Source organism: Xyrauchen texanus, chromosome 23, assembly GCF_025860055.1.
Source record: "Xyrauchen texanus isolate HMW12.3.18 chromosome 23, RBS_HiC_50CHRs, whole genome shotgun sequence".
NCBI lineage: Eukaryota > Metazoa > Chordata > Actinopteri > Cypriniformes > Catostomidae > Xyrauchen > Xyrauchen texanus.
In genome coordinates this window covers 15794160-15819606 of record NC_068298.1, presented here as the reverse complement: position 1 = coordinate 15819606, position 25447 = coordinate 15794160, and the positions used below count along the sequence as shown (strand labels likewise).

Below are 25447 nucleotides of genomic sequence, written 5' to 3'. Positions count from 1 at the left end.
TAAAGGTTTGAAATAAGACCTCCTTGTCATACTTAAAAAAGAGGCATTGTTGTAATCTGCATTCTCTCTGACAAAATGTGTTAATATCAGCTAAATTACATTTCACCCTGTAATGTAAGGCATCCTATTAACTGCCCATCATAACATCACAGTCCTTTCAACATGACCTTATGTGCTTTTCCTAATTTTAGTTTAAAAATATGGACATCTGTGCACTTTGATGATTTTTTTTTGCTTGAGAATGTTTGAGACATAATTGAAGCATTAGCTCACATTTACTGAAAAATCACTACAGTAGCATGAAAGCTGCTATAAAGACTTTCAGTCAGCTACTGTTTTTGTTATGGGGGAGGGCTCTTTCGTGACTGTGGTATTTTTAACTTTGTATAATAAAGGAGTGCCCAGTCCCTGTTTCCTGAAACTGAACTCTAGTCATACTTAAAGGAACTCACGGTAAAGACCTGTTGAATGGGGTAACTGTTAACTAGCGTGAATCGAAATGTTTAATCCCTTTAGATCTGCTCGGAAATGTAGCGTGAGCCAATTAGTTGTCCACAAAAACTTCAACAGATCAAAAACTTAGATCTGTTTGAAGAGTGTTGAAATAATGCTAAGGAATTAGTAGAATGCAAAATGTTGCCAAGGTGCCTTTAACCTCTCTTAGATATTAGGTGGCTGTTTTAAACTGATTATTTGTAGTTCTGTCTACTTGCTAGGATGTCAACCTTTTTGAGTCCATACACATGGTGATATCATGTTAGAGGTCTTCTCCTAGGACTGGTAACCCTCATATTCTTAGCAGTCTTTCACTTTTAGAGCCCTCCTGAGATTAAACACCTAATTAGCTGAGGGATCTTCTAACCCAAGGGAGTTCTTGTCAGATGAATGGGTCCAACTTGCTTTGTAAATGTCTGCCCCTTTAAATATTTGTCAGATTGCTTCAAGGAGAAGCTGCTGGCATGCTGATTTCTGGCTGCTTATCTTGGCTCTCTGGTTTGGGTCCCTTTCTCAGTTGCTGGTCATTGTGTGTATACATTATGAGGCCCTCTAAAATCATTAGTTTCTTAACAGAGCACAAAGCTTATTGCTTGCAGATTAATTAAAATGACCAGTTTTCCAGTTGTTTTGAGATTATTTCATTGTGAGAGCTGTGGTATTTCTGTCTATATCCAGTACATCAGCTCATGTATTCTTAATACATTTACATTTATGCATTTGGCAGACACTTTTATCCAAAGTGACTTACAGTGCACTTATTACAGGGACAATCCCCTCCGGAGCAACTTGGAGTTAAGTGCCTTGCTCAATGACACAATGGTGGTGGCCGTGGGGATTGAACCAGCGACCTTCTTATTACTTTTGATTACTAGTTATGCGGTTTACTACGCCACCACCACTCAATAGAACTTAATCAGACTAAACATTCAGAAATGGCAGAGCCTGCTGAAGACACCATAGATGGACCTATAGCAAAATATGAAAGATGTAAATGTGGTGGACATTCTTTGGGAGGTCTAATATGATGGAGCAGTCATGAGAAGAAATATATTATGCTAAACTATATCTCAGTTTATCATTTATAGTCATGCTGTTTTCCATGGTAGAGCCTGAATACCATCAGCACATGATTAACGGTCTGTTTGGTTTAATGGCTTAATTGTAGATTTTCCTTTCAAAAGTCTATTGCACCAAAAATGGCCCACTTGGATAGTACTCACAGTCTCTTTGGATACTGTAATCTGCATTTCTAAATGGAATATATCATATACAGGGCTCAAATAGATGCAATAATGACATGTGTATGAGTTTGAAAACTGTTGGTACTAAACTGAGGGTAATGTTCTGAAGTTATTTTATTCACTGGGACGGAGATGTTTCCTTAACATGCCACCTGTGTACAATGTCTTGTATTTTCCATTAAGTTTGACATAAAAACGTCCTTGATTATTGTTATTAATTATTCAATTACTTGTGTAAATTCTGAAAAGTTGCTGCAGGAGAATGTAACAGTGTTTTGATGAAAAATGTTTTGTCCTTTAAGATGGAAATGGAGCATCTCACCTCTCTTGATTATGAGCCGCAATGGTCTGATTGCCTGAAAGAGGTTTTAAAATCCTTTGCATAGCTATTTATAGGCTCCCTTAAAAGAGTCTAATCTGAGATTTTTGCAATTATTTTTTTACTGTAGTCCAAGTTTATCTTACTTTGGCATGTTTTGAATTCCATAATAGAAAAAGAAGAAAAGTAAAAAAACGGTCCTTCCAAGAACAACAAAAGGTTTAGTAACTAGTTGCATCTAAGAGTGTTTGGTGGATTGATAAAAGTTCTGTAAATTAATCAATTTAAATAGTGCTGCCAACACTATTTGTGGGCTCAGATAGAAATACATATTTGTATTTCTGCATCCTGAAACACTTTGGAGCTCGAACAGCAGTGTAATGTTTACATTTATTTATTTAGCAGACACTTTTATATAAAGTAACTCACATTTATGGTATACATTTTATCAATATGTTTTTCCTGCGAATCAAACCCATGACCTTGAGATTACAAACACCATTCTCTACCTGTTGAGCTATTGGAACACTGTAGCAATGTTGTGTCTTTTAAGGAATGCACTGTTCATTAGTTTTAACACAAGAGTAAATTTGTCAAATGGTCAAAGGTGGGACAACACTCTCTTAAACTACATAGAAAATGAAAATAACCACTAAAAAGAAAAAAAAGGAAAAATAAAGTCTTCATCGGCCAAAATCAAAGAACAATGCATCTACATCTATTTCCTCCGGTATGACTTCAAGTAGTTTAACACAAAAACTTATAGTTCATATAAAATTATTTTATTTAATCACTGACCCACAACACTTACTTTATTTGCTAATTTTAACCACTAATACTTCTAAACATAAATAACTAATATTGACATTCTATTAATTCATTTTCTGTTATATATGCATAACTTTATGTACAGCTGCTTTGAAACAATGGCTGTTGAGAAAAGCGCTATACAAATATATTTGACTTGACATTCTTGGCAAATATAGACTTTTGTACTGGATTTTAACGATTGACTTTTCACACTTATTATTGTTTACTGAATATTACCTTTTTAGTTAAAGGGTTAGTTCACCCAAAAATTGTCCCATAATTTACTCACTCTCAAGCCATCCTAGGTATATATGACTTTTTTCTTTCAGCCAAACACAATCGGAGTTATATAATTATCCTGGCTCTTCCAAGCTTTATAATCGGAATGAATGGTACCTTAGATTTTGAAGCCCAAAAAAGCACATCCATCAAAAAAGTTAATAAAGGCCTTCTGAATTTAAGAAATGTATTTTTATAAGACAAATGGCTTTCTCTATCCTCTGCGCTTTCGCGTTCATCATTTCTCACTGGAGCTTACACTACGCCTACATCATACGGCGGAACTCGACTCTATCGTGAACGTGCAGACGGCCGTTACCAGAAGCCAGTGATTATAGTTTATAAAGTTATAAATATGTTTGGCTGAAAGTCATATACAACTAGGATGACTTGAGGGTGAATAAATTATGGGATAATTTTCAATTTTGGGTGAACTAACCCTTTAAGTGATAAAATTACATAATTATTGATAAAGGCCGCCCCACACTCAAAAAAATACAAATAAATAAATAAATCATGGACAGCGGTTCCACATATTTGAAATGTTTTGTCTAAAATTAAAATTAACATGTTATTTGAACTTAAATACTAGAGAGGGATCCTAACTGAATTGAGTGAAGCCATTAAAATGTAACGTGTCAAAATAACTCAAATTAAACTCTTTCAGTGAAATACTAGCAAGTGACAGGAAATGTTAGCATGGTTAACAATTGTTTGTGGAAAGCACTGCTGTGTGCAGCTTGATTTCTATGCTATGGTTAGCCCTGCAATTGGTCAATGGATAAAGCAATATGTAATATACTTAAATATATTGGTCCTCAACATTGGCTTAAGCTCGATTCTTCACCATGAAGATAACCTTCAAAACTACACTATAACAGAAATTATTTTAAATCTCGATTTTTTTGGAGTAATATGAACACTGGAGGATTGAGTAAAACTAACCATAGTGAAAGTAAATTTTTTGAGTGCATTTTCCTGTTTTGGTACAACTGTTTTTATTTGTATGGCATATTTTGCCAATATTTCACCCCCGCCCAAGAATGTTCCTGAAGCGTTAAGCAGAAGGAGGCTACAGCTCTCGAACTCCAGCTGTTTAAGTGTGAATTGGCTGATTGAGATGTCGCCGATCACTGTGTTGTCCGTACGGCTCCTCACAGGCACCTGTTGACCAGCTTGAACACAGCAGAGACACTCAGATTTTGGCAAATGTCCTTTGCTGAATCACAAGGGGCTGTTTTAATTTGATCCCTTCTCTTGGTGAGATCATGTGCTATGCACTTTGCACAGTCATTTAACCTTGTTGGGGAACATGTAGACTCACTGTCCCCGATCAGGAATGGCCCGGACCATATTTGGATTGTGAGTCACTTAAGTTGCATGAACCAACATTTTGAGGCTCACATGGTTAAAAAATAAAAGTTGTTCAATTATCATGTGCACAGTTCTGGCCAACTCTTGGAAAACAACTGACTGGATTATGGATTAGCAAACAATGTTGTTGTATAGAAGCAAAATGTATTTAATTTAATTATCAAAATTAATTTTGGAGCAGGTATTATGTATTAACATAATTTAAGTTTTTCATGAATTCACCGTAATTTGTGTTCTAATTGAAATGCTACCATTTTCATAATATAATATTATATAGTATAGTATTTTATTAAATAATATAATAATGTGTGTGTTTCAAAAGCTTTATTTCTGGATGTAAATATTCCAATATACACCAATTCTTTCTGGGCATTCTTAGATACACAATTCAGATACTGTACTACACAGCTATGTTGTATTAGAAGCTAGATATAGCAATAACATTACAGTCCTAAACATATTGGATCAATGTTAGCAATTATCTGGGGGTTTAGAAAATAGGTTGTGGACTCACCAAATAGTAATAGTACATAAAGTGTAAAACAGCAACAAACATGCACAGTTTTCAGCTACATGTAATTGTAATTCAGAAGTTAACATTAAAGAGAACATAGAGCTCGTTGTGTCCAGATAGAAACGATTATATAAATAGCCTGTTTGGAAATCCCAGATGAAATTCTAGAAATTCTGCCTATTTTGGTGGGTACAAGCAGTCTGTCCAGTACATTGATGCCTGTCTTTGAGGATTTGTGAGAGCCTATTACTTGGACGATAGTTTTTACAGAAAGGAAACGCAGGAGCCTTGTAATCATTAAATTGTGGTACAGGACATCTATTTCAAGACATTCTTCAGCAGGTAGGAGTTTACTTTGTTGATGAGCATCAGCAAAAATATTAATTTAAAAGGAAATCTAATTACTGGTATCACATAATGCTCACTGTAGTGTCCAGAACATAAAATATTAAATTTCTGTAGTAGATATATTTTTCAGTTCAATATTTTTCAGATATTTTTCAGCTTTCAGTAATATTTCCAAGATGCTTTATGGTTATTTTATAATTTTTTTTGCTGAAATAATATCACTCAGCAAATTACAAAACCATAGTGTATATATATATATATATATATATATATATATATATATATATATATATATATATATATATATATATATTAGTGTGTTTGTGTGTGTGTGTACTTGTGCTGCAGCCTTGTTTATCAGTTGGGTTGCATTTCTAATGAGAGTCAAACACCTGCTAAGCTAACGGGAGCGCTGCAGTTTTGTTTCCTTAAACGTCATCTTCCAAATATCGGGGAATGAAAGACATTTATGGTCATAGATATCAAGTAGGAATATCCCACATCCAACTCCAAGGTCAGCTAAAAGGCCTGGACTGGGACGTATCCTAAAGTCCACACCCACAAAGAACAAATAAATCAATCTGATTGGCTGATGAATCAGACAATCTGACTTTAGATGCTCATTCATTTGTACTCTTGAGGGATTCTGTGGAAATGATGAAGGCCAGATGGGCTTGAGCTCAGGCTCAAGCACTGCTTTGGCTAAGGAGCATGCGATTTGTGAAACAGTTGTCACACTTCACTTGTAAGCATCAAGGAATAAATTATGATTGAATAAACTTTTAGTTTAGATGGAAATTGCTCCCAAGGATAAACAAGACACTTTTCTCCCCAATTTGGAATGCCCAATTCCCAATGCGCTCTAGCTCCTCATGGTGGCGTAGTGAATCGCCTCAATCCGGGTGGTGGAGGATGACCGAGGATCTCAGTTGCCTCCGTGTCTGAAACCATCAATCCGCTCATCTAGCTTGTTGAGCACGTTACCGTGGAGTTGTAGCACGTGCGGAGTCTTCACGCTATTTTCCGTGGCATCAAAGCACAACGCACCACGTGCCCCACCAAGAGCAAGAACCTCATTATAGCGACCATGAGGAGGTTACCCCATGTGACTCTACCCTCCCTAGCAACCGGGCCAATTTGGTTGCTTTGGAGACCTGGCTGGAGTCACTCAGCAAGCCCTGCATTTACTTAGTGAATGTAAACTTCTGACCCACTGGAATTGTGATATAGTCAGTTAAAATCGAAACAATCTGTCTGTAAACAATTGTTGGAAAAATTACTCATGTAATGTACAAAGTAGATGTTCTTGCCACTATATAGTTTGCTAATATGAAATCTGTGGAGTGGTAAAAAAATGTGTTTTAATGACTTAATGACAGCCTAAGTGTATGTAAACTTCTGACTTCAACTGTACATAAATGCATGTTAGCTCTTTACTATGAGCTAAATTGGCAGCATAGCTGTTTTTATTTTTCTCCATCCTGGTATTAAGGCTAAAGAGGTGAGAATGGCCTCACTCTGGCCAATGGAATGGCCAATCAAAATATTAAAAAGCCATCGAAACATAAAAATACTTATCACCATGGGACCAATGTACAAACAGTACAAGACCGGGTATCCTGTTGCAAATTACACTCTTAACATCATCTTGAATTACAATATACGTCATTTTTCAAAAGAGTAATGGCTGTTAGAATTTATGTGGGGCTATACATTATTTATTTATTTATTTATGGGGTTGCAATGTCATAGTTCTTGTAAAATGTATATGATTAAGAATATGTCATCTGTTGCAGATTGTTAGTTATGCTTACTGAAAATTAGGCTTTCATATAGTTATACCCTATATTATAACGTTCAGGACCTTTATTTTCTGTCATGTAAATTCAGACCTATAATGTGTAGTATTGTTTTAAAGTTTTAATTCCTGAATATTCAATGGACAATAGCTTTACAATAATGAAAATGCATTAAAATTGGTTATCCTTTTTCTCTAATACTCTATGAAAGCAAGTGAAACATATATGTAAGTTGCCTGTAATGAAAATTAAGTTCAGATTAGATGCTGCTACTCATTTTTTACTTAGTGCTTTGGGAAACCCAGCCCAAGTGTCTATTTTACTAATCGTCCATGCTAAAGTGTGCTAGCATAAAGATAAACTGGTCTTTAGAAGGAGTCATGCTTACTACATATTTCATGCCCTCTTCAGAGCATTTTTATGGTGGATCTGTTTATTTAATGACAATTAAAATATTGATGGGAATAACATTGTTATGAGTTGGCCTATTGGCTTGGCTGGCCATAAAATTTCCATGGACAGAATGATTGCTAATGATCTGATAGATAAATAAATGCACAGTGTGGGCTCTACTCATGAATATAAATGGGGAGCTATGACCCTTCAGCTGTCCTGTCGCCACAAGTCTACACCCTTGAAATCCAATATCATAATCTTTTCCTCATTTACTGCTGACAGGTCATTACAACCTGTGATTTACCCCAGTCCAGTGGTGTCACAGCAAAAGTGTCCCCTGTGTTTTTTAACCAGATTTATTGGCTGTGGTGTCTGAAGAATGATTTTGAAGTTGACCTCTGGGTCTGTTTTTAATGACACACAGCAAGGGGTAATACTATTTGGCTCACTGTTTTATTAAGGGATGACGATGAATACATATTTACTTGTTAATTACTAAAAGAAGGTTTCCTGATGATTGAATAACAGCAACAACAGATTAATTTATGGTCTGTTGATTCTAAATTATTTAAATGTAGAACCTTTAAAGAAATACCTCACCCAAAAATGGAAATTCTGTCATCATTTACTCTCATTTCTTTGCAAACCTGTATGATTTTCTATCTTCAGTGGAACACAAGTTTAGCTGAATTTAGCAAAAATATTGAAACTGTTCTTTCTAAACAGTTAGTCGCACTGAAGTGACTTGATGTGCCCTATTGGATTAGCTGTTTTGAAGTATTTCCTACTGATACAGGAATTGGGGGCATGACATGTCGAATGACTCGTCCCATTAAAAAAAAAATAACCAATAGGCTTTAGTTTACCCTACAGACACACACACACACACACCCCCATTATCGCCCGCTTAGAGTCGCTTACCGGGAAAACTTCAGAAGCAATCTCAATATCAACTTTTCCGATTAAAATTTTTTATTGCAACACATGAAACAGAAAAGCAAAACATAAATGCACAGAATCAACTTTAAGCCACCATTAATCACTTTCCCCCTCCCAATCCCCAACTCCACTCTAACCCCCCAAAAAAAACATCCCTGTGGTCAAAGCCAAATCACACACACACACACACACACACAAACAAAAAAATTATATATATATATATATAATGTATATATATATATATATATATATATATATATATATATATATATATATATATATGTATATTAAGCAATATCACACAAAGGTGATATTAGGTGCCGTAGGTATTCACAGCAGTGCTGATTTAGGGCCATATAGCATGATTGCGAGTGGTCAGGACCCAACTTTCCATGTGTTTATTCCCTATATTGATGACCGCCCCATTGGCAAAATACAGAGCCTGGTGCAATCACACACAAAACTCCAAACCTTCAACCAAAATGATTGGATCTTAACACACCACCACAAAAACATGGGTTGTGTCTCCATCTTCTGATTGGCATCACCAGCAGGTGGGTGTGTTTTTAAGACCAAGCCTATACAATCTAGATTGGGTCCAATAGAATTTATGTAAAATCTTGAATTGCATAAGGTGCAAAACTTAAATCTTTCTCCCATAATCTCTTGAGGGAAGTTGAAGCACTGTCCCACAGTCTCTGAATTAGCAGGGAGTAATACACCGATGCATCATGACCTTTTCCAAAAGCAGTAATCACCAGTCCCAGAGAATCTGCCACTCTAGGGGGGTGTATGCCTCTTCCAAAAATAGTACAAAGCAGGTGGCACAGCTGTAAATACCTAAAGAACTGAGATCTGTGAATCCCAAAACGTTGAACCAAATTTTCAAAGGATCTCAACACTCCACTGTCATATAGGTCAACGAGTGTATTAACCTCCCTCACAATCCACTCTGACCAGCAGAAAGGGGACTTATTAATACATAATTTTGGTTTCAGCTATATGCTTGTGGCAACATTTAAATAAATGTCTGAATTAAACATTTTTGTCCATACCAAGTGCAAATGCGAGATAACGGGGTGTAACTTCTACGATTATTTTGATAGAAAGGCTTTGCAATGTTGAAATAGGGACAAGAACTTCCTTTTTAATATAAAAACCTCTGAGGTGGAAGTGACCAATGAGCCAAATGTCTGAGACCGAATGCATAATAATAACAAAATCTTGGGTAGGCCTAGCCCACCATTGTCAGTCGGCCTATGCAATTTACTGAAATGTAATCTGGGACATTTACCATTCCAAATGAAGGACTTCACTATGCTATCAAATTGTTTGAAATAAGAAAGGGGGACATCTATAGGGAGTGACTATAACAGGTAGTTGAATTTTGGAATACAATTCATTTTAATTACATTAACCTTTCCCAACCATAGAAAAATGTAATGAAGCCCACATGCCCACATCACTCGAAAACCTTTTTATTAAAGGGTCAAAATGTACTCCAACTAAATCACACAAATTTTCTGGGAATAAAATACCCAAATACTTAATGCCCTGTTTGGGCTACTGGAAGGCGGCCGGCTGAAAAGCCATTATCAGGGAGTGTGCTGTCAGAGACAAAGCTTTGGATTTAGACAAATTAGTTCTGAGAACTTAAAAAAGGAATGAATAATTCTGCGGAGGCAAGGCATAGATCTAGTAGGGTCGGAGATGAATAATAAAATAACATCTGCGTAAAGCATTTCTTATCGCGGCTGCTAATGGTTCCATGTCAAGACAGAACAATAATGGGAAAGAGCCACCCTGCCCCTATCCAGAGTAAAATAATCTGAAATTAATCAATTATTTTGTACCGCCGCTATCAGGTGTCTATAAAGTAACTTAATCTAACCAATAAAAGTATTCCCGACCAAGTACACTTCCAAAATCTTAAAAAGATAATCCCATTCTACCATATCAAATGCATTTTTGGTGTCAAGTGATATGGCAGTGTCCGGAGTCTGATCATTCGCCACTGACTACATGATATTGATGAAATGCCTAATGTTATCAGAAAAGCTATGGCCCCGAATAAACCCCACCTGGCCTATATGTATAAGAGATGTCATAACTCTACTTAATCGGTTTGTCATAATGTTTTACAATATTTTAACATCTAGCTGGATCAGGGAAATTGGACGGTAACTCTTACACTTGGATCTTTATCCTTTTTAAGAATCAGACTGATCCGGGCTTGCATCAAATATTTCACCACCAGCAGATTGAGGGAATGGTAGAAAAAGTCCCTCTCTATTATATATATCTAGACAGAGGTTTTCCTGCCTTGTCCCCCGACTCAAAATATGACTGTCTTGCCCAGAATAGCCAAAACTTCACCTTCCGTGGAACTTTTTTAATCGGGTCAATTCTCTGAGGCCATCCAACAACATTCACTTTTAGGGTGCTTTCGCACTGGCAGTTTAGAGAAACCGAGCGTGGTTTGCAAGAAAAATTGGTAATGTGAAAGCTGCAATGTGGACCAGTGTGCGCACTGTGGTACCGAACCCGAGACTACCTGTAGGAGGTGGTCTGAGTTTGGTTGCAATGGAACTGTAGCTTGATTCATGTGAATGTGAAAGCAACTCGGACTCAGGTGCGCACTCATTCATGAGGTAAAGTAACCTGCGCATGCGTTTTAGCCAGTGACGACATAATTAATTTTGACAACACACGAGGATACACACATTCTTGAAAGTCCCGAAAAAATTACACCACAATGACATAAAAGTACACCACTATAAATACTGTCTGTCTATCTATGTATACACCTTATAAATACTATATATAAATACTATTATATCTTATAAATATAGGGTATGATAGGAGATGACAGTGGTTGGTTGACCTTGGACATGAGCGTAAGCGTGCAATGTAAACAAAGATGCAAATTAATTCCTTGAAATCAGCTGTCTGCTCAAAAAACGGCATTTGCGAGCAGCAGCAAGCTGTCTTCCCCTAGACATCTGATGAGTTACACCATGAAACGCACATATATGCAGTTGTCGTACACTCTTCTGTGCATAATGGCACCCAAAAAACTAAAAGTATGATGAATCGTTTTTATGTTCTCCATGCATGTTTGTGATGATGTAAGATGAACGCAAATGGACCGGGGTTCGATAGAATCAAGTGAGTGTGAAACCAGACCAACGAGGGGCACAGGGAACAATCGAACTCGCAAAGCCCCCTTAATATTCCAAAAACAAAATTATAAATACCACATTCCAACATTAGTGCAACAATCAAACCTCAGTCCATGTACACCTACGAGAGTACTGTGACAACTTTGCCATCAGATTGCTCAAGTCCGGTGTTTCTATACAGATTTTGTGAGACAGAGTTACACAACTAAAGATAATCTATAAAACAAACTCCAGCCAATAGGTGGAATAAACACATAGAATTTGTAGATTCAGCCACATAACTGTCCCGAAGGTGTGTTCAGTGAGCCGGCCTATTCGGCTGCTACATAAGCGCAACAATGACCTAATCACGCCAATGTCTTTCAAGAAGTACTCCACAACAAAAAATCCAGCTAATAGGAGGCATAAGCACTAAGAACATGCAGATTCATCCACAACACTGTCCCGAAGGAGTGTTACTCCACAAAACAAACTCCAGCCGCTAGGTGGAACCAGCACAAGAAGAAACAAAAAAGCATTCAGTTCCCTCAAACAGTCAAGTGAATGTACAGTGAGTCGGTTCATTCAGCTACAACATGAGAACCACAAAATAACTTAATCCATTGACTTTATGAAGGACATCACCAGCTGAGGACATGTGAATGTTTTACCGCCATCCTTAGCATCAATTCTCAATTTGGCCGTGAACATCAGTGCAAAAGCGATCTTCCGTTGATGTAAGAGTTTCTTGCATTCCTTGAATTGAACTCTTCACTCGAATTCGCAAAGTCTGGGAACAATAAAATGTTGTGGTTCTTCCAAGAAAGCCTTCCTTTGCTCCTCGCCACGCATAATACGAGATCTGTATCAGATGATCTCAGAATTTTGGCCAGAATTGATCGGGGCCCATCTCCCTCAGCGGATTGGTGAGCCGGAACCCTGTGAGCGTGCTCTATTTCCAGCTTATGGCCTGTTATGTCAATCAGACTCGGAAAGAGCCCATCCAGGAATTTCACCATATCCTGACCCTCTTCGGACTAAGGAATTCCAACAGTACCGATGTTATTCTGCCGGCTACAGTTCTCCATATCCTCAAACTTCTCCCAGACGTGCTCCAAATCCACATTGGTCGGTAGCGGATTAGCAGATATTTCCCTCTCCGATGACTCCAGATAATAATTTCTTGACATCCTTGACAACCTCCTCCATATCAGTGAATTTCATCTCCATGGCAGTGTTCGATTGACGTATTACAGCAAGATCCTCCAAGTCAGCAACAACCTTTGTCAGCATTGCTGCATTTCTCACTGAATTCCCCTCGTTTTTCCTGGCTCGGGGCTTCGGGAGCATTAGCTTGAGCAAATAAGTGTCTTTTAATGTCTCCACAGCCTGTGGATTTTTAATTCTTTGAGATATTGTCCTCCTAGAACAGTTATAGAACAGAGTGTATCGAATCTCACTGGTTTATGACATTAATAGTGTTAAAACTAGCAAAGTGTGCAGAGCTCGCTGTTCACACGTCCGAACCTCGCATGGTTTCACGTGGCTCTATTATCAGTTTTTCAAAAATGTTGAGAACCGAATTATCCAGCCCACAAGTTTTTGTTTTTGATTAAAGATTAAGAGGGAAAACCTTTAAAATAATAATAATAATAATAATATGTGGCAGGGCGGAGAGCGGGGCCGGGTCGTGATTCCGCATACCCGGCCCCTAATCAGGCTATTTAGCCCTCGAGAGGGATCTCGACATAATAATAATAATAATAATAATAACGTGCACGCAGAATAATTGTTCATAATAAAAATATCAACGTCCAATAAGAAAATAAGAATTGTCCATTTTGAATTCATGGTGACTTTATGTGGATGGTGACCATGGGCTGTCAATATCCAAAAAAATGCAGAAAAGCACCATAGAATTTGTCTTTTTCTCACCATAAATCACAAGACTTCAGAAGCCATATATGAAAGTCTAAGTGAAATTAATTACATTTAAGTAAATATTTCATTATGCCAAGTCATTAATCTTGCTGCTGCTCTTACAGCTCATTCATGTCCATGTTTATTCATATCTTGCAGATCGTTATATGTCATGCAAGGTTTATTTTATTTTATGTGTGCATGTGTGCGTGTGTGCGTGTGTGTGTGTGTGTGTGTGTGTGTTATTTTTGTAGCTTGACACCCCCTGGTCAACATTCACTTTCATTATATGAAAAGAGCAGCGAGAACACCCTGCCCAATATCTCTGTTTTTGTTCCACAGATAAAGGACGTCATAAGGGTTTGGAATGACATGAGGGGGAGTTTATGAAGCTATCCCTTTGAAATGTAACAAGTCAAAGGGTTAGAATAGCAAATTGTAATGCCTCTCATTTGTTTTGACCTGTGAATGCTTGAATTACCATTTCCAAACAATTTTCTCAGGTGAAGCACATGTTGCCGTTTGAACGACAGGGTGGTCTACATTTGTGACAAGAGACACACGTGCCTGCCATGGCACTCTAAAAGCTAGCCATGTGTGTAGCACATAAGACCACATTCGGTGTTGTCTCCTATGTCGCATATTTGCACCGCTCTGCCCCTGCAGAGGAGTTAAGTAATGTAATTAAACAAGTCTTCCTTTCATAGCCCATCCTTGAAATATTTTGCTTGTGCTAAAATAAGTGAGATATTTTCGGAATAGGGTCACATGGACTGTTAATCCATCACTGAAAAATTAGTAATCTAGGTCAAACTAAACAGGAGTTTAATTTGTTACAATAGCCCTCCTATAGCGTACAACTATTGAGTATTGCTCAAAAAGTTGTTAAGCTCTAACACACCAAAAGTGGTAATGAATCAGATCTGGATATATGTGTATGGTGGGTATTATGATACCGTGCTGCGTGTTTCTTAGCTGAAACGCCAGGCTTGTATCACCTTTCACACCAGGGCCTCATGTCCAGAGATTGATGTTAACCAGTGCATTAGAAACTTGCTAGTATGCTATCGTGCCGTGCATAGATAGGACGCCAATACCACACCACCTACATACATACATGCTGTACACATGGATAAATCAGTCTTCTACTGGCCTAGGAACAAGGGTTTCTGACTGATTCCCAATGATATGCTCTTACAGGACTGTGCAACATCAAGACACCACAACAAGGAGATATCTTCAACATGAACACAGGCAAGTTCAAATCTTTTTAATTTCATATAGTTGAAATAATTCAAGGCAAATCATCTGCACTAAAAAAAACTGTACCACGGTATTACCTTTTTTTTTTTGCCATGGCAATACCATGTTTTTTGGCACTTACCATGATAATACCATGGTTTTGCACATGCACAATGTGAATACGATTATCTATGAATATGGTATTCATTGGTATATATGAAATTGCCATGGCATTCCATAATTTAACATTGTTGAAATAACTTAAGACAAATAATCCAAACTAACAAAAAGTTCCATAGCATTACCATGTTTTTGGCAATGGTACTATGGGAATACCGTGGATTGTTGGATATGTACCATATGAATACCATGTATATGAATATAATAATCATTATTTACCAAGTTACAGTATATATCAAAGTAACAAGGTATATCCATATAAAACAATCACTATACCAATGTAGACCATTAGCCTATTAGCCACAACAAACTAAACAATTTACACAAAATTGACTCAACAAACAAAGTTTATTAAGCAGTAATGAGTCTGTGAAAAAATGTCTGTCCTAATACACACTGTCCTTATTCAAGCAGACCAGACAGGACTTTTTTTTTTGCACAGAGCATGTGATTTTGTATTGATCTGAGGGATTCTGGGAAGGCAGTACACGGGGTGTTTCTATTTCTTGGCTGACTTTCTCTGAGAACTCTGTCATTTCAGAGTCTGGTAATGACTCCTACATCCAAACTGCCTTACTGTTATCAAGAGGAGTTGCAGTCAGTGTCTCATGGAGAAATCACCAGGCTACGTCTGACAACACCCCACCCTGATTATTTGAAAGACAGTGTTGTACTCTTCTTAAGTTTATTTCTGCTTGCGTAGAGGCAGCCTTAGTTCTCAGGCCAAGAAAGGCTCACAACCTTCGATTTTACATTCCAAATTCCTCCCACCCCACCCGTGCCATGGAATTAAGCTATACATGGTTGGATCTCACTGGTGGAACTGTATGTTCTTAAAGGAAAAGTTCACCAAAAAATTATAATTCTCTCACCCTTATTCTGTCTCAAATTCACATGACTTACTTTCTTCTGCAGAACACAAACAAAGATATTTGAATGGCGATATGATGTGAATATATTCAACTTGTCCAAGCTCCAAAAAGGATATAAAGGCAACACAAAGCCTGATGCATATGCAGAGCATGTCTTCAGTGCTCAGTACATGCGTCAAGTGTGAGGAAGTGTAATCGAGCACGATCGCACCTAGAGGACTGAATTTGCCAAGATTTATAGTGAAAAAAAGAAGTTACATTTTAGTTCTCACCGATAGCTTCAGAAGACAGGAATTAAACCACACAAGTCGTATGGATTACCACTGTGCTGCCTTTTTTTAGCTTGAGTTGTTGGACCCATTGACTTGCATTGAATGGATATATTCACATTATTTCTCCATCAAAATATTTTTGTTTGTGTTCTGCAGAATGAGTTTGAGATGCCATAAGGGTGTATAAATGATGAGAGAATTATACATTTTTGTTTAACTATTTCTTTAAGAATAACAACACATTTTAGTTTTTCACTTTTAGTACATTTTATTATTATTGACTCCATAGCAAGACCTATAACACATCTTTTCGACACCCCTTCATTGGCACCCTGTCTAACGAGAGCACTCATTCACTTGGCTGGTGCATCATGCAGCAGCTTTTCAATGTAAGCAATTGGTACAAATAAGTGCTATCAAATGTTACCTGCAGTTTTAGGGCTCTCTGTCAGTGACACTTCTGCACATTTACTTGTTGTGGCACTGTTATCTGGCTCAATACGTGGATTTTATGGTCATGTTGTAGCCTACATTTCATTAAATCCTTTAAGCACAGGGTAAGTTTTATAAAGTGTACTGTAGATCTAGCATATAAAATGCTTATATTATGCTATTTGTTATGATAAATGAGATGGGGGGGTCATAGATTTTTAGATTTTTCTGAGAACTTCTGAATCATATGTTCATTCAGTTATGTACCAAGCATGTTGTAATTCAAAAGCAGTATTTGCATGCAGAAGGATTTTTATAATGCACATTTTTGTGTTGCCGAAGACTTGCTTGCATGTATGTAAATCACATTATCTCAGTCATTTTGCCCTGCAGCAGTGTTGATGCATGTGCATTTGTGTGTCTGTACATACTGCTCCGCATTTCACAGACAGTGGAAGATATGTTCGCAAAAGCACTACGCTTTCACTTACTCTAACCCCCATGAAGAGAATCCAGAGCTCACCAAACCTATACACACTCACAGGTAAAGGAAATTCAAATCATTGTTCATCTACTGAGTTGTATATAAATCCACATATAACTCACACTTTGACAGAGTCTTTACTCACTCTCATGTCATTTCAAACATGTATGAATTGATTTCTTCTGTGGAACACAAAAGAAGTTTAGCAGAATGTTGATCCTCTTTTACATAGGAATGGTGACCAGGGGCAGAAAGCGCCACAAAAGCACTATAAAATAATAGTCTAAACTCATGCACCAAAATTTTATTTGCACCTATTCAAATTGCATTAAATAGACTCAAAACTCTCATATGGCTTGAGAATTTTTTTTAATATTGTGCACAAGTTGTATAGACTACTTTTGTCTTTAATGTTGTTGATTCTTACATTGATTTTTTTTGTCAGTTTCGGATCTTGACAGCCCATGGTCACCATTCACTTTTATTGTATGGCAACGAGCAGCGTGAATGTTCTGTCTGACATCTTCTTTTGTGTTTGATGAAAGTCATATGGGGTTTGGAAAGACATGAGGGTGAGTAAATATTACAGAATTGTAATAGTTGAATGAAATGTTCCTTTAATGCATGCTTTTTAATATTTTTGTTCATTATAACCATACAGTGAGGACTTTAATAGCATCATATTTTGTTACAGCATCATTTTCTGTAAAGCTGCTTTGAAACTTTAATATGACTTGACTGGACTAGATCATATTGCCTGAGAACTCTGATCAGCCTTTTTAAGGTGATTAATGGAACATTTGAGAACTGGTCAATTAAAATTCATCTATGCCAGTTTCAAAATAATAATAATTATAATAACTACCAAGAGGTTGATATTCACGTTTGCTCCTTGGTCTTGAGTAATATTTCTGAGCAATGGAACATTTACGCTGTTGGTGTTAAATGTGGCAGTGTGTTTATTCAGATACCGCAAGCAAGAATTCCTCTTCACTGCACTCAACATCACTCATGCCACGTCTTTTTTTTATCCTGCTATATCTTCTGCCCTGCCTCAGCCCTCTTCTCTGTCTCTCTCTTTCTTTCTGTTGCTTCTCATGACATACTTTCACTCTCTCAAGCAGCTCTGTAAGGAATGTTTAGTGCAGAGTTCATGAGTGCTCCTCTCCTTTGCTTAAAAGGAAAAAGCAGCTCACAGTGTTCTGATTGTTGCCATAGTTGTGCACATCCATGGCACCAATTGTATACTTCACACAAATGTATTTTGTAAAATGTGGAAAAAAGGGAAAACCTCCTCACTTCACCTATCAGCTTTATCTTTGCTGTCCAAAAATGTTTTTCTCTTTTCTATTAATTTCTTGGTTTTAAGGTCATAAAGGATAAAAATGTCCTTGATCTTTTGACAGAAGAGTTAATTTTACTATGAAAACAAACTGTAACTCAAAACGTCCTCCTCAGTCAAGAAAGAAAAAAAGGCAGACAAAACATCTATTGAAACTAAGCTGTAGTTCATTCTGAAATCCTCAATGTCAGAAACCCAAAAATAATGAAGGCATGACCGTCCACATTTACACATCAACGACAAAATTTTGTTTTCAGAAATTTGTCCCGCTTTGTCATGGTGAGGTAATAAGAAGAAAGCAGGTCAAAAGCTATTTTTAATAACACCAGAAAATTAACTATAAGTGTAAAAGTGTAAAAAGTGGAAATTCTGTGAAACCTTGTGCTGTTCCTGCCACGTGTATCTGCCACTCCGCATTTCTTTCTGAAGGATCCAAGTGGCTGAAGTTTATTTTTAATAAGATTCCTAATTATTCCAGTGTGATCACAATTCATGTAATTCATGCTTTGTAAATAGATATTGAAATATGTGACAGTATTGGATCCGTCTGTTAACCCATGAACCCCTTTGGCGCTTTTTCTGACTTCACATAAGCAGACGTTGTTTCTAAAAAGCAGCAAAAGATGGACCTCTTAATTTTAAGGGTCAGAGAGAGGGAAATGGAAACTAGTCAAAAGTGGTTAAATGACTGTATTACTGTTTTGAGTTTACTAACATTCTAAGTAGACCTCAGGAGACAAAAATGAATGATAAATAAAAAACATTTATAATATGACACTTTTAAAGGTATAAATTAATGATGAAATTTAATGCACTAGAGCCATACAGTCCACTAAAAACATGGATAATGAATCACACATGGGCATTATGAATTGGACCAAAATCTTGGAGGTGTCATGTGATCTGTGCTTATATATTTTACTTAGTTTGCATTAGTTACACTGTGAAAAGTAGATCCCTTGCTACTTTTAAACTTTTTTTCCCTTCTCTCTTTTTCTTTCAACTGTGCATAGACACTGAATCAGAGCCAAAAGAATCAGGTAAGCAAAAATCAAGTTTTTTATTTTTTATTTTATTTTTTTTATGCTTTCTATTATTGCACAGCTCTCTGGAATTGTGAGATTTTAGGCAGAAAGACAGCCTCATTCACCATTCACTCTCATTGTAAGGAAAAAACTGCTTAACATCTCCTTTTGTGTTTCACGTAAGAAAGGAAGTCAAATGGGTTTGGAACAAATGATGAAAGAATTTTCATTTTTGGGTGAACTAACCCTTTAACTAAAAATGATTATAATTATTATTATGTAATAATAAATATTATTATGGTTATATTCTTGAGTAGACTCTTAGCAGATAAGTAAAACGCAAGGTTTAGAAAAGGCAAATGCTATGTTCATACATTTAATTGTTTTGTGTCTGTCCTGTTAGATTTGTGGAAGTCCAGCTGTACCAGTGATGGTCTGAGAAACGGTGACATGTGCTATTCCTCTCTGGCAGCTAAAGGCTACAGGAGTGTTAGACTCAACTTTCAGGATAAAAAGTCTCCCATACCCGTAAGTTCTGCTGTGTTTGCTTCACTCATTTGTTTTTTTTATCATTTCTGGAGCTTTTCCTTCCATAGGAAACACCATTGGAAGTCCATTTGACAGGTTTTATTAATGACATTTGTACAGGAAACCTGGAAATGTCAGGGATTTTTACAATTGTGATTTCCAGGCCTGAAAAATTAAATCTACTTTTTTTTTAAAGTATTTTTTTTAAATGTTTTCAGTTTAACTTTTATCAAACAATGGTCTTTTTTTTTTGTTTTGTTTTTTTTAAATTTTTGTAATTATGTTACAAGTCATGGAAAAGTCATGGAAATTCATTGGTTGAAAAGAGTGGGAACCCTGAATGTACCGGTCACACCCTTTTCTAGTATACTGGCCAGTTTAAAAGCTGAGTGAAAAGCAAATCTATCAACCACTATTAAAGACCCCACAAATCAAAATTGCCCTATTGTGGCTTTTAGTCCATGTCTTATGTATCTTTGAAAACATATATTGTATATCCTAGTGTACTTGCTAGTAAAGTTGACAAAATTAACTTTTAGCAGATATACCCATCATTTAAAATTTACAGTCTTTCTTTTCCAGGAAAACAGACCAAAATATTGATCACTCATGTGCACTACACAGATTTTATTCATATCTTCAATATGTTACCTCCAAACTTCTTGTTTCAATAGAAAAATATGTCAACATAGGACAGCAAACTGTGATCGTCAAGCCATTTTACAGGGTCTTTAAAAAGGTGTTGGACATGATAATTATGTTTTCAGAAGAGTCATTTACAATTTCCTTTTCAACTGCAGAGCATTTCTAGATTCTGATATTATTTTTATCTACTTGCTCTTCATTTTTGCAGTATATTTTTGTTCTCATTATCAAGTGCGCGGCTCTTGATACACTCTAATTTCCCAAAACCTACTTAATCAGGGACAAGTGTAAAGTATCCATTTCCACAGACTGCCACCCAAAGAGGGCCAAATCTCATCTACACAAGAAAAGCAGCACTACTTGCTCTTTCCATCGTGGCAGCTGGACAAACATGTAGCTTCCCTCTCTATCCGCATTAACCCTGTCTTTGAGACCCCCTGCCCCTCCTAAACTAATTCACTTTGCCCCAACAAACAGGGGCGGCGCCAGAGGGGTAGCACGGGGTAGAATCTGCCACCTTAAAAATTAGCTTTGCCACCCCAACTCGAACACCTCACCATCCTTGAGACATTGCACAACGGCTTAACCGGTTCATGTTGCGCATGGTCCATAACAACGTTCCACCCTTATTATTGCATTTGTCAAGATCTACAATAATATTAACTTAGATGTGTAATAATAATATAAAATATCTTTCCCCACATTGACATTTTGTGGACAAACCTCATGTGTAATTTTTTTTGCCACTGGATTGCCATCCTCTGACTGAACTCTCAGAATTAATAAGTTCCCAGCAAACACAAACCATTTTTAAAATGTAGTTGTGTTAAATAGGTTATAGCCTAATGTCTCTACATGCTGAACATGTTTAATCAAATGCACATAATATTTATATATTAAATCGTGCATGTTTGGCTTTATTCGCAACCTCTTCCTTGTCAGTCGTCTTAAAAGGCGAACAAAAACACGCAAACATGCAAGTTTGTTGGTGTTTGTTGGATCAGTGTGAGCATGACAGTTTTGTTTCTCAGCATTCTAAATATAACAGCCAACTTTAGAATGTTGGAAGTATTGGTGTCTGTTGGCGTTTGTTGGGGCAGTGTGAACTGGCCTTAAAAGGATGGACCTCCCGGATAACAGCTCACACCCCTGCCCTCCACTGCCATCTGCAACTCCGCCAGTGGTATATGTGATGGATTTCATAATTACATATGCATTACCTTAATAACACCCTCCCCTATATTTCAATGCTGTGCCTAAGCAAACATGACTAATCCTATTTCTCCATTTCACTAATGCACATTGAGGTTTTAAGGTCAGATAATGTGTTTACAGTAAATGTAGATATCTGTTGTTTTTTTATTCTATTGGGAAAAATAACTATATTATTTTGATACATTTCAATTAACCAAGATTAAAGGGACAGTTCACCCAAAAATGAAAATGATCTTATAATTTACCCTCAAGCCAAACCAGATGTATATAACTTTCTTTTCATTTGCAGAACACAAATGATGCTTTTAGAAGACTCCAGTGGTTAAATCTTCTGAAGCAATATGATAGGTGAGGGGGAGAAACATCAATATTTAAATTTATTTAAGTAACGTTTTTAATATGAATCTCCAATTTTGACCAGCCCCAACCAGTATGTGGCTGAATGTAAAAGTGCAAGTCACTTCCACACCAGAAGTGAAAATGAAAGTGTTAATTTACAGTTATAAAACAGGATCTGTTTCTCACCCACACTTATCATATCGCTTCAGAAGATATGGATTTAACCACTGGAGTCACATGGATTACTGTTATTATGCCTTTTTAGCCTTCATGATGGAATATTCTTTTAAAAATCATCATTTGTGTTTTGCAGAAGAAAGTCATACACATATTGGATGGCATGAGGGTGAGTAAATGATGAGAGATTTTTCATCTTTTGGGTGAACTATGAGTTTAATCACTTCTGTAATAAAATGATTGTTCATTATTAGTTCATGATACATAAATTAATATAATGGTTGAATTCCTTGCAGCGATTTGGTTACGGTGACAGTCGGGGAGTTGAGAAAGTTTAGATCCGGGTAAAATTCACCATGGTTTTGCTATTGTAATAGTGTAAGAACCATGTTTTTTGGTAGAAGCCATAGTTTTAATGCAATTAACCATTAAGTTACTACAGTAATTAATATATTAGCCATGTTTAATTTTGTGGTTATTATGATTTTACAAAAAAATACCACAGTGATACTATAGTTTTTAGAATAGTGATACTGCATTAAAACCATGGCTTGTTTTTGTAAGGAAAGGTTAAGTTTAGGTTTAGGGGTCGGTGTAGCGTGTGTAGTGTGTGGTACTCTAAATAAACACAATAAACGTGCTGCAGTGATGCCCCTATACTGTATGTTAGTATTTAATTAGGTGCAAAAAGCTTAGTGCTCTTGCATCATTAATGATACCTAATACATTTACAAATGTAAACAAATATAAAATTCTTGTAAAGTGATAACCCTTTTTGACAATTTATTCTTATAAATTCTGTGTAAATATTGTGTTCATTAATAATTTTTTACATGTCACACTTTTGTGTCTTTTTTTTATTTTTTTATTATCTCTGTTTATTGCCATGTTTTTGTATGCCACATTTGCTATACAATTCAACTTGTATTAAATCAACATTTTATCTGACATAAACATCATTGGGCATTAAAAACTCACATCAGCTGACCACTATTTTTTTTCATCACAGGCCATTTTTAAAGTTTGTATGCTTTGCATGTTCAATGTGAATTTGAAATATTCACTATTCAATATTCCTTTTTTTCATACTGTACATGACAAATGGCAAGCCTTTACAAACCTTGAATTAGATGTCACCGTGTTGCAATCACTGTGTAGTTCTGAACATTCTGTTTCAGGCTATTGTTATGGTTTTGAGGTTACATTGGAATAACATTTTGATCCAATTTCTCTAGCACATCTACTTTACACTCTCTCTAACTCAAAGCCACCAGCTACATCACATCACTGCCACTCTCGAACATGCTGTGCCAACTGCTGCGTCTCATGTGTGCCACTCTCCTCACTTACATTCAGCCTGAGGTGTCAACCCTTCTCATAACAAACAGTACTGGCCTCACAATCACCCCATAACTGACCCGAATCTCCCCTGATTTCAACAGCTTCAGAGCACATGACCTTCTTCCCAAGACCCCTTCTCCAGGCCCTCCCTCTCCTGGCTCGGGGCCTCTGCTTGGGCAGAATCGCTGCTCTTCCCGTGCTCACAGCGAAGCATCCACATTTGTGCTGGAGGAGTTGAGGGCTTGTGGACTAGGCCAAGAGGGAGGCTTTCATACCCCCTCTCCAACCCTCAGCCAGACAAGTGCAGTCACAGACCGCATGGGGCTGCACTCCCCTGCAGTTAGCACTGCTAATGTATTTGTCCTTCTGCAATTCATCAATTTACTGTCCTGGGTAGTGTTGCACCAGCTGGTGTGTATGGTCTCATTTAAGTTGAGATGTAAAGTTTACACTAAGGGCTTTGTAACAACTAGTTAGTTTGTAACTAAGTCAGTGCTTAATTTGGTTGCACCACCTGTTCTTAAGGCAAGACTCAACTAGTAGGTCGTAAGCTCTCTTTAAAGTAATGCTTAGTCGCATAAAATTATCCAATAAGAAGCCTTAAAATGTGTGCACAGAAGTGTTAAAAAGCAGTGAATTTCAGTTTGATCTTGTTACGATTGATGTTCAAACTGTGTTTGTTCAAATAAATGTCAGCTGTAATAAATTATATCCCCATTGAATTATGACTGTAATAAAACAAGATTTCATTTATGGTAATATTTAGCCTAAACAACAATATTCAATAACTGTATCTAAAATGAATAAGGGACATAAAATAAATAAATACTAATACAATGGCTTGAAAAGTAGATATTTATTCATTTATATCTTATATTTCGGATAGGTTGAAACTTGACACTGGGCAGCGTACACAGGAAATTGCACCGTTAGATCGGTTTCATGCTGAAGAAGTTTTTTAACATAATGTTTTCTCCTGTAAATTTAAACAAGTGTAATACAACATCATCATATACTGTATGTCGAAAGGACTGAAGCCTCTCAACCAAAACATGAGCACATTGATGTCATTAAATGAGTCTGCTTTTTATTCCATCTGTAACTCCTGGTCGGAGGCTTCCGTACATATTTAGTTTTTACCTAGGGTTACATCCTACCTAAGTTTAATGGAGCACTGCTCACATATTTATTACTGCATAAATCGTGACTTAGTGCCCATTTACGCCACAACTAGGCTAACTTGTAGCTTACGTATAGCTGGTGCTACTGGCCTCTGATCTCTTCCTCTGTCATTAAAGGGGCCATATTCTAAATATTCATTAAGTCCTAGCCTAGCAGACTAGCTTAGTCTCATACAATTTTGAGTATTTTGAGCGAGTATTGACGCTGACTACCATGCCTTCCAGTTTGAATACAGGGTGTGCTGAGTGATTCCAGCCAGGTCTCCTAAGCAACCAAATTGGCCCGGTTCCTAGGTAGGGTAGAGTCATATGGGGTAACCTCCTCATGGTCGTGATTGAGTGGTTCTCGCTCTCAATGGGGCACGTGGTAAGTTGTGCATGGATTGGAGAGAGTAGCATGAGCCTCCACATGTTGGGACTCTCTGCGGTGTCATGCACAGTGAGCCACGTGATAAGATGCATGTATTGACATTCTCAGAAGCAGAGGCAACTGAATCTTGTCCTCCGCCACCCGGATTTAGGTGAGCAACAGCACCACCACGAGGACCTAGTAAGTAGTGGCATTCCAAAATAG

General features: G+C 37.0%; 1 protein-coding gene across 1 annotated transcript in view; it reads left to right on the top strand.

Annotated features, from left to right (window-relative positions):
- LOC127617155 (sorbin and SH3 domain-containing protein 2-like) overlaps nt 1-25447 on the top strand; it is a 63671-nt gene that overhangs the window by 8131 nt on the left and 30093 nt on the right. The window contains exons 3-6 of the mRNA XM_052089069.1: nt 14799-14852; nt 17045-17140; nt 19436-19462; nt 19851-19975. Of these exons, the coding sequence (XP_051945029.1) occupies nt 14799-14852; nt 17045-17140; nt 19436-19462; nt 19851-19975 (302 nt within the window). The remainder of the gene's footprint in view (nt 1-14798; nt 14853-17044; nt 17141-19435; nt 19463-19850; nt 19976-25447) is intronic.